We start from the raw sequence: 11,432 nt of genomic DNA on the forward strand, positions 1-11,432 counted from the left end.
ATAAAAAGTCAAAAAGTTAACCCAAGCATCCATATTTTTTTTCTCAATTTTTTAGTCTAAAAAGACAAAAAGTACACTTATTTAGGACGCTCTAAACAACCCCTAAGTCTTGTTTGGCATAACCTATTTTAGTCCACCTTTTTATCTTTTTTAGGTCACATCAATTAACATCTCCTCTCTACTTTTCTACATATATTTTAATAAAAAGTTAAAAAGTACATTTATTTAGAACGTTCCAAACCACCCCTTAATAAAATCTATCAAAAAAATTATGACATAATTAGTTCTATGTATTCATACTTTTATCAAGTCTTTTTTTTTTATTTATATTTATTGGACTATTATACATCTATATCTATTGTTGATATATATTATATAGAAAAATAATATACACATTTTTTTTTTTGTTGTTACATCTATTTTGGCAATTACCATTATTCATATTTTTCTTTTTGATCAGTTTCATTCACATTTGTGGTATTGTTTCATTGTGCTAGGATTTCAAAACTTTCTATTTGGTAGGGTTTAGAAACTCTAGTTTACAGATGGTGGTGAAATAATATTATGTTCTTCAATTGTTGCGGTGAAGTTTTGTGTTCCTCCATTGTCACTTTTTATTCAAAGTTCTGTGTTCGTTCATTATTGCACTGTGTTCAAAACTCTATGTTTCTCCATTATTGTAAATCAAAGCTCTATTTATTTCCATTCAATTTTGTTACAAACAAATTCTTCAAAGGTGGATTTGATTTGATTTGGATTGGTGGAATGGTGAAATTGTATAGATTGTTAATGTCACGATCCGCTCCCCGTACCCAAGGGTTAGGCATCGTGATGGCCAGTAACCGAGGTTACCTCCGGCCAAATCTTTAAACAATTTAATAAACGCAAGCGGAAGAAATATTTAAATAAGGGTACTAAAATAACATTGGAGCTTCTATTTTTATTACAAAAGGTATTGACCAAAAAGGCCGATATTTACATAAAAAAAAAATACATCAATAAAAGTGCTTTGTGCCTACTCCACACGCTGGTCCCGACATGCCACCTGAAAGTGGTAAAAAAACTATAAGCTCATGGCAGAGTGAGAAATATTATACTAAGAGTATAAGGCATAAAATTCACCATGGATAATTAGTTAGGCCAAAAGAGCTTGATACATATAATACGAAAATCATTTGATATATACTTCAGATCATATAATATGAAAATCACTATACAACCATAACCACGGTACATCACTAAGTGCCAAGCACCACACTGGTCAATGGATCCACGACAAATACTGGACCACAAAGTGGTCAATCACTAAGCCACTGGTTATTTAAGTCCCCCAAGGCATGGGACTCACTAAGCCAATGGTTATTTAAGTCCCCAAGACATGGGACTCCCGTGGTGGTACTTACAAAACATATTTTCATATAAGGTCATAACCAAATATTCTTTAAGAGTAAAACAAACACATCCATGGTTTTCCTTTTAAGCTAATAGGGTTCAGAAATAAAACCACGTGACTGAAACGTTTATAAAACATAACTTTTATAAAATATATTAATAAAACATAACTTTTATAAAATAGATTTTGGTAAGTCAAAACATAAGTAAAATACATTTTGGTGACTCAAGGTATAATATAACTCACCTTAACTTTAATACCTTACTCTTAATTTCCACCATCAAAGACCCTTTTAACTTCCACTATTCTTTCCTTTCTTCCTCTCTTTCCTTTCCTTCTTTTCTTTTCTTTCTTTTCCTTTTCTTTTTCTTTTCTTTCTGGGCACTTCGCCCCTTATATTCAGGGGCAGCCGTGGGCACCAAGCCACGGCCTGCCACGCGTCTCTCTCCAGATTCGCCATTAATATATATAAATTCAATCTTATCCTAAATAAATATTTAAGATAATTACCATTTGACTTAATATTTTAATATAATTATATAAATAATTTAATTTCTAATTAAATTACACTTTATCATATATCAATAGAAAATTAATTATTTATTTTAATACCACACCCATTATTATTATTATTTGTATTATCTATATTATTATTATTTATATTTTGACTCCTAAACTTTTAATAATTATATTATTTTACAAAATTACCCATAATAATATATAATAAATTATATATTTTCTGAACTGAGATTAAATAATATTAGTATAAATTCTACAGAATAACGAAAAATCTGGGTTGTTACAGTTAATGATAGTGATAATGATAAAGTTGAGGATGCGGGTGATATTTTTTTTATTTTTTTGTTTTTTAATTTTTATAGTGATTGAGTTTTTTTTTTTAAATTTCTAATTCTATTGTTGCTATTATTTTTATTTTTTTTGCTAATCAGTGTAAATGTTCACATTTCACATTGTTTGAAAGTCTGAGAAATAAGTGTTGAAATATAGTATGGAGGATTTAAATTCAAAGTGTTCTTGTAAAACTAGTCTTTGGGTGGCATCAAGTGTTGGCTTAAGCTAGTGTTGGTTTCTCACCACCATTATGCTTTGTTTCCCTTTTCCTTTTTTCCTTTTCATCTTTATTGATGTAAACTCATATGCAATGTATGTTTTCTTGCCAGAGATCCATTATACAGTGCATGATGTTGTGGCTAATCTAAATTAGGTGAGATGTTGTTTATAGGCAGAGGAGTTTGTTGGGGTGTGCTTCTGCTCATGCACTGTTTTGCTAATGTTGTGGCTCAGTTTGGTGGTGCTGCTATGCTAATGTTGCTGCTATAGTCTTGTACCGCTAGGTGTGTTATTGTTATGTCTTTTTTTTCTTTTCTTTTTTGGGTGTTTTTAATTGGTTTCTTACAAATCTTGGGTGAAGTGCTAACATATGATTGTGCTTCCTCTGTGGTATCAAACTAGTTGGAATTGTAGAGGTTAGCTATGATTTTTTTGTATTTCCCTGCTTTGTTGTGGTTATTTTGCATGTATTGTGTTTTTTTCATCAATAAAGTCTTTGTTTGCTGATAAAAAAAAAGAGAAAGATTTTCTTTGTTGATAAAAAAAAAAAAGTGTTGGAATATAGATATGGACATAATTATATATTTTGCAGGATATAAATGTTCACATATCATTGATTATTTGTTATTATATTTGTTATTTGAACAATCATTTTTTGTTATTATTAAACAATTGAAATAGTCTTTTTTTTTTTTCCTTTCAATTTTGTTTTATGTTGCAGTGTGAATGTTCACATTGGTATGAATTTAGTTTTTCTAAGATTAGTTGTATGTTAATTGTAAATTGTGGTCATTCACATTGTATTTTGGTATGAATTTTTTTTTTTTTAATTTGTTTTTCAAAAGTTAGTTGTATTTTATTATTATTTCTACTATATTTGTTAGTTGTACAATCATTTTTATTACCATTAAATAATCGAAATAGTCGATTTTTACTTTTTTCAATTTTATTTTATATTTTTATGTTGCAGTGTGAATGTTCACATTTGTATGAGTTTATTTTTTTTAAAACTAGTTGTATGTTAATTGTAAATTGTGAACATTCACATTGTAATTTGGTATAAGTTTTATTTTTTTGAAAGTTAATTGTATGTTTGTTATTTTTGTTACTATACTTGTTAGTTGAATAATCATTTTTGTTATCATGGAACAATTGAAATAGTCAAATTTTACTCTTTTTAAAAAAAAAAAATTTGTTTTATATTTTCATGTTACAGTGTAAATGTTTACATTGGTATAAGTTATTTTTTAAGACTATTTGTATGTTAATTATAAATTGTGAACATTCACATTGTATTTTGGTATGAATTTTATTTTTTCGAAGGTTAATTGTATGTTTGTTGTTTATTGTGAACATTTACAATGTACTTTAGCATGTGTTTTGTTTTTTCAAAAGTTAGTTGTATGTTTGTTGTTTACTGTGAACATTCACATTGTATTTTGATTTTCATTCAGATTTTTTGTTGTGTTATTTTTAAAATTTTCAAATTATAAAAAAGTCCAAAATTCAAAGTTCATAATTTGATATTTTCTCCAAAGAACGCGGGAGAGATTTTCTTTTTAGAATAAGGGAGAGATTTTTTTCCATGGAATAAGGGAATTTTTTTTTTCTTTAGAATGAGGGAGAGATTTTCTTCGTAACATGAGAAACTATTATTATGTATTAGTTTCAAAATAGAAACATGTGCAAAAAATTAGAAATGATGATTTGGTCATATTACATTAAATAAGACTTAATGGAATACTTAAAAAGAATATGAGTTAAATGGAATAAAACACTTTGAAAGAGGATTTATCAAAAAATGACTCAAATAAAATTAAGGATAAATTATACTGATATCTTCTGAGATTTTTATTTAATAAAAATTCTATACTCATATTTAAAAAATTAAGGTTGCGTTTGGTAGAGTTTTGTAAATATAATTTGAGAGTATGAGTTGTATTTTGAGTTTGTGAGTTATGGAATTATGATTTGAGTGTAGAAAATTTGTTTGGTTATGGTTTTTGAATTGAGTTTTGAATTGAGTGTGGAATTGAGTTTTGAAAGTTTGATTTGGCATGTGAAGTAAGAAAATTTGTTTGGTTACGAATTTTAGAAAGAGTTTTCAAAACTTAATTCAAATTATTATAACTCATAACAAAACACACTACTTTCACACTATTGAAAATTCTGATCAACACTCATAATCAAACTCTTTTTAAAATTCAATTAAAAAAAATTATTATTAACAAAAAATAACATTAATCAATTTTTTAATTGAAAATACTACAAAGGAAATAATTTTTTTCAAAATAAATATTCAAAAAATTCAAATCATAAATATTTAAATAATCTAAAAAATTTAATAAGTAAAAAATTAAAATAAATATTCAAAAAATTTAAATCGTAAAAATCTAAATAATTTAAATATTCAAAAATTTTAAATTTAAAAACAACTCTACACTCAAATCGTAACTAAACACATAAAACAAAACTCAATTAAGAAATTATTTTTAAAACTCATAACCAAATACATAACTTGAAACTCCATACTACTTTCACAACTCTACACTTAAATCGTAACCAAATACATAACAAAAAAAATTAAAATATTTAAAAATATTTTTATAAAATAGAGTTTGAATTTATTTTTATAAAATATTTTAAAATTAAAAAAATTAAAATCGTGATATTTTGAAATTAAAATATTCAAAAATATTCAAAAAATTAAAAAATTAAAAAAATCGTAACATATTTAAATATTAAAATATTTAAAATCTTAAAAAGATTAAAATATTGATTTGAATTGAGTTTCGAAAAGAGTTTTGAATTATGTGTTTGGTTATGAGTTTTGAAAAGTAATGATTATGTTCTGAATTAAGTTTTGAGAAATGAGTGTAGAATTATCATTTGAAAACTCCAAACAAACAACACTCAAATCAATTGGTAGAATTATATTTTGAGAGGCTTACCAAACGGAGCTTAAATTTTTCTCTTTAAGGTTTGTAATCTCATTATAAATTGTTCTCTAAATTGCTAATGTCATCTTCTAAAATATTTTAAATAATCATATTGTCTTTTTATGATGTTTTTTGTATAAATTTTTATATATGAATATAATTTTTTATTTTTATTTTCGCCATTATATCTAGATTAGATCAATTTAATTTAAATATATTGAAAAGGTATAAAATTTGTATAATTTTTTTAAATCTACTGAATACAACAAAATAAAAAATATATTGAATTTTTGTATTTTTGTATTTTTGTATTTGGTGAATTTAAAAAAATCACAAAATATTATGCTTCTTAAGCATATCTAAATTAGGTGTATCTATAAAAAAAAAATTGCTTAAAATATGAAAAAAGTAGTAAAAATAAATAAATACGAAAAATAAAAAAAGTCAATTTTTTGTGTGAATTAAACCAAAGAAGATGATTGTTATTTCTATTGAAATGACATGAACAAAATGTCTGTATTGTTTTATTATTTTATATGTATAAGGTTAATGGGCAAATATATCATTTTAATCTGATAGGTGGGTAAGTGTAATTTTTTAAATGTGAAAGGAGAATCTGTATTAAACAGAAACCTTGGAGAGTGTCAGTGTAATTTATCCTAAAATTAAATACAAAATTTTGTCTCTGGCTAATCTAATAATATAGTGATTTATTATCAATTTATCATAAATTAAAATCATTTATTAAATGTAATACGTCATATGATATTACCGTTATATTTAATATTTACTCCTCCAAACCACCATAACTTGACGTGTATAAGTTCAGTTCTGATGATTAGGTTGGGATAATTATTCAACAATCTCAATTGTTATTTTGTATTATTTATATGATATTTTAAATTAATAACATATTAAATATTTTAGGAGCGAAACATATTAACGTATCTTTATTAAAAAACTTTTTAAAAAAATGTATTATCGTTTTTTATTTATTAAAATATAACAAAAATTATATCATATTTTAAAAGTTTGTTTTCCTTTCATTTGTCTCTCTATCACATTGATGGATTGTTTAGGATGATTTAAATAAGTGTATTTTTTGTCTTTTTATGAAAAGATATGTAGAAAAGTAAAGAGATAATGTAATGAAAAAAAGATAAAAAGATAGATTATATAGGGGACGTCAAACCACCCGTGAATCACTTGAACTCTTACAAAAACCAAATCGTCATAATGTATTTTTTGCTAGCTAACAAGTATATTTCTTTTGTCACCTTTATCTCTGTATCACCTTTAGATGTGAAGACCAACATACTTGAGACAAATTTTTTTCATCTTATTTCTCTCTTTTATCAACTCGAATATGCCGATCAAATCCCATATTTTGATGCGATTACTTATCTCACATGGCTTAAATAAAATATTTGATCTTAACTTATATGATTTATAAACTCTTTTAATATATATATTTTCTCCATACAAGACTTGGAGAAAATATATGAGTGAACCTTCTCTCGAGAGATTGGGAAAGCTGCTCCACTAGAAATATTTTTATTATTACATTGACTCATATTTTCCAAAAATGAATCCTGTATTGATAGTTCTGAATAAATTAAATATGTGCATTAAGATACAAAGGCTGCTTATTTCATAATGGGACAAATTATTTACACTTTTTTTTTGAGATTTAGTTAAATTATAGATTTCTTCTTTAGGTTTTAGAGATTACATCTCGCCTCCGAAATTTATATTTGCATAACAATTTAACTCCTATCGTTAGCTAAACGTTAAGAATGGTTAGATGATATCACCAAAATATAAATTGATGGACGATATTACCCTGCTGAAATCCCTTTGATAAATTAACAAAATAAACAATTACGTTAGATGGAAAAAAAAAATTAAGTTTTTGAAATCATGTTTGATTTGTTGTCTAGAAAAAAAAAATTCAGAATTTAAAAAAAAATAAAAACTAATTTAATAAAAATAAATATGAAAAAATATATTTAATTTGTAAAAATTATTTCTAACTACTCAAAAGATAAAATTATATAATACTAATAATAATTTTTATTTTTTATTTCTTAACCAAATTAATTTTTTATTTTTTTAAAAATAAATTTCTAAAAATCAAACCAAACATATTATAAAAAAAATTTGACAAGCTATTTCTTGTGTTTTTAACTTATTTAATTATTTATTAATTTTATGATATTTTCACAATCTGACACTACAACATATAAGAGTTTTAGTAATCAATTTTTTTGATTTCTAAAAATGAAAATTTTGTTGCAAAAGGTATTTATGGACTAATTTCTATTGTCATGATAATAGTTGCTAAAATGTCATCCTGAAAAGTAAAAAATAAGACTTTTAGCAATAAAATTTCAAAAATGTCAATAATAAATAAATTTTTATGGACAAAATAATTTGGTCTCATAATGGATTATTTTTTGAGACAAAAAGTTTGATATCAAAAAGATAATAATTAATCACTAATGTTCAATTTTCATTACTAAAAATATAATAACGATACATTTTGCAACACAAATATTTGGTCCATTAAAAATAATTTTGTCCCTAAATTTTGGTCTAAACCTTAATTTTTTGTAGTGTGATAAGTATTTTTCCATTTTAATTTTGCACTTCATAACTTATTTAAAAATGATAATTTAGTTAAATTTCAACGGAAAATCTGTAATTTAACTAAACCTCATAGGGGTGTAGGTAGTTTGCCTTTATTTGTCAAAATGACGTTTTCGTTAATTTATAATTTTTGTTAAAAGCGTTAATTGCGATGAGGCGGGATATAATTTTTAAAACTTCAAGAAGGAATCTATAATTTCGTTAAACTTCAATGGAGGTGTAAGAAATTTGCCCTCCACAACGCAATCACTTTTTCACTTGTTCATATATTAGGAAATTTCACTTGGAAAAGAAAATGTTCCATACCGATGGATTTAGTTCCATAACCATTGGTTCCAATGTACAAGATCTTGTATCACTTACCAATGATGCCCTATTGATTAATATTACACAGAAGAAATTACTTATAAATATTAATTCAATTTTTTTTTTTGGTACATCCAAAATTAATATTAATACAATTAAATCCACTCTTCATAGACAATTTTGAAATTTTTAATCCAATCCATATAAGATTTCGTCTTGACTTTTAAACGCTGGTGGCCGGTCAAACTACCCTACAAATTACTAATTAATTTTGGAACTGAATGCTAACTTTATGTTTGAACAACTCACAAAAGCATTTCCTCTTTCTCAAGTCACAATTTTCAATTCTCACGACACTTCTACTACTACTACTACTTGTTACATTTGGGTTAATGTTGATGATGATAATTCTAAAACCCTAAATCATACAAATCAGCCCACACAAAATCACTCATACAATTATACAAAAACAAACCTCACCCACAATCAAATCAAATCAAATACATGAAATGAAAACAATCAAAAACACTAAAAATGGTTAAGCAATTGTTGGGCTACTATCAAAAACACGTCGCCTTTTAGATCGGTCTTTGAGATCAGAAGAACTCGAAGATCGATGAACAAAAGATTTCAATGCATCTCTCAAAAACTGTACCAATTCATCACTGCTTTGATCTTCGTTTCCTGCAACAACCAAAACGTTTCGAGTTCTTCCTCCGAGTGTTGCCATTTCAGCTCTCAGAGGATTTAATCGGAGTGATCTCAGAGTTTCGATGAGATCAGGAATGAGATCGGACCTGTCTTCGCAGCACAGAGAAGCTTTGATCAACAATCTTCCTCCGTCGTTGATTGATTTGTTGGAGTTCGAGTACTGTACTGAGATTTCATCGGTCTCGGAAGGGAAGGTCTCGAGATTGAGCTCTGAGGTTTGTTGTTTCAGTTCCTTCACGCGTTGAATCACTTTTGCAAGCAGCGAAGCTTTGTCTGTCTATGGAAAATTCAACATTTTTGCAGAATTAGATAAAGTAATTGAAAACCTAATTTGAGAGAAAGTTGAATGACTTTCCCAAACGCCTTAAAACCCTAGAAACCTCATAAAAAGGGTTTTGATGATTGTTCTATCTTCTTTCTTTTTCAGATCATCAGAGCAATGGGAATATTTCATTCAAAAGCTTCAAAAACAGCTTTGGATCTAAGAATTCAGAATCGGAAAAGTTCACAGATTACATTCTTGACCATTTTCCTCTCAAACTACAACTTTATAAAATTTATTTTGACTATGCATCTCTCTCTCTCTCTCTCTCTCTCTCGTATATATCAGTGAAAAGAAATCTTAATAAACAGAAAAATACATCAAGAACGAGGAAGAGCAAAAAAATTGCATCATAGCACTCATCAATATTACAAACATATACAAAAAAGAGAGCTTGTAATCAAAACTGAGCTAAAAAAGAAATATAAAAGAGAAAGTGAGAGAGAGGCCTTTTTTTTTTTTTTGGGTTTTTGCTTGGAAGAGAGAGAGATAGGTCTTTTCTAGCTAAGCTTCATAATACAAATAAAACTATAAATATAGAGAAAGAGAGAGAATACTTGAAATTGCAGAGAGAGAGAGAGAGGCCTTTTTTATAGTTGAAATTCACAGTTTTAGCTGTAACCCTAATAAGAATATATATATATATATATAGAGAGAGAGAGAGAGAGAGAGGAGAGGGGTACCTTGGAATTGCAGGGAAGGAGAGTTCGGAGTTTGTCGAGATGGGAATTGATCTTCTGACGACGGCGTTTCTCAGCTTCTTTGTGATTCTTGGAAGCAACCAGAGCTCGTTCCTCTGCAGTAGTAGTAGTAGTAGTACTCGTTTCTGTAATTCCTGACACCACCTCCCAGCTAGGGCCGTAAAACGACGCACCACCACCATTATAACCACTTTGGCAATGTTGGGTCGTCATCCTCGTCGTCGTCGGAAAATCATAACAATTCGCCGGAATCCCGTACATACAGTTGATACCACCAACGTCCACCACTCCGTTTCCGGCCAAATACCGGTACAAGTCTGCGCTTTCCGGCCAGTTTTCGGGCTGCATATTTGTGTTGCTGGTTTCTTGGCTTTATGTGTTTGGTTGTTCTTTCGGATATATATGGTTGATTTTGGTAGCACTTCCTTATGTATAAAGATTTAAGAGTTTTTTTTGTCCATAGAAAATTATATAATAGTTTCGAAGAAATACGTCTTCATATTTTTTTATCAATTATTATTTTTTATATATTTTATATCATTCAATCACTCAACATATATAATTACAGTAATGATTGAGAGTCACAATTTTTGTGACTCAAATGACTCGAAATTGTTAAAACGACGTCGTTTTAAGTACAAAATAACTTTAAAATTGTCAAAACGATATCATTTTGACAATTTTAAACTGTTTGAACCACAAAAATTATGACTCTCAAACATTTTCCATATAATTAATACTTTAACCCTTTTTACTAGTCATACTATCACTAAGTATTGTTTTCGACCTACCGAATATTCACCCTTTACCGACTTATTGGATGACCATTAGAATGTTCAAATTTCCCGATATCGTCACCTTTTGTGATGGACCATGAGGACTGTCTATAGTCACCTTGACGTCAATTTTATACTAATATTTAGGTTTCATTTGGGATAAATTTTTTTAATTATTTTAACTTGACTAAAAAATTTTGTTTGAGATAAATTTTTAATTTTTAATTTTTTTAGTTAATTTGATAGTTGTAAGAGAAAAAAAATGAAATGATTATGATTTAAATGTGATATTTTATCTTATTAACTAAATTAACCTATTTTTTTGCTAATAATTTTTTTTTTTTGTCTTTATTGACTAATTTAGTCAATTTAGCCTATGCCCAACGAAGCATTAGAACTGCAAAAATATGATATGAATACAAAATAATTGTAATATCATAGAAGTATAAGTAATCTATATATGCATTAGATTGTTTAACCAAATATTATATTTCTATCTCTTTGTAATTATTTTGAGTTTATACCATTTTTTTTACAATTATCCCTATTTATTTTTTGGAAAAA

At 26.9% G+C, this 11,432-nt stretch overlaps 1 protein-coding gene across 1 annotated transcript; it reads right to left on the reverse strand.

Moving 5' to 3' along the window:
- Positions 1-8,647: 8,647 nt before the first annotated feature.
- Positions 8,648-10,572, reverse strand: LOC114262507 (transcription factor bHLH106). The gene is made up of 2 exons (XM_028202870.2): positions 10,075-10,572; positions 8,648-9,346 (listed from the first exon to the last, which is right to left on the reverse strand). The coding sequence occupies exons 1-2, from the start codon at positions 10,438-10,440 to the stop codon at positions 8,897-8,899; spliced, it is 816 nt and encodes a 271-aa protein (XP_028058671.2). The 5' UTR covers positions 10,441-10,572; the 3' UTR covers positions 8,648-8,896.
- Positions 10,573-11,432: the final 860 nt, after the last annotated feature.

Source organism: Camellia sinensis, chromosome 12, assembly GCF_055761805.1.
Source record: "Camellia sinensis isolate YWXY chromosome 12, ASM5576180v1, whole genome shotgun sequence".
Lineage (NCBI taxonomy): Eukaryota > Viridiplantae > Streptophyta > Magnoliopsida > Ericales > Theaceae > Camellia > Camellia sinensis.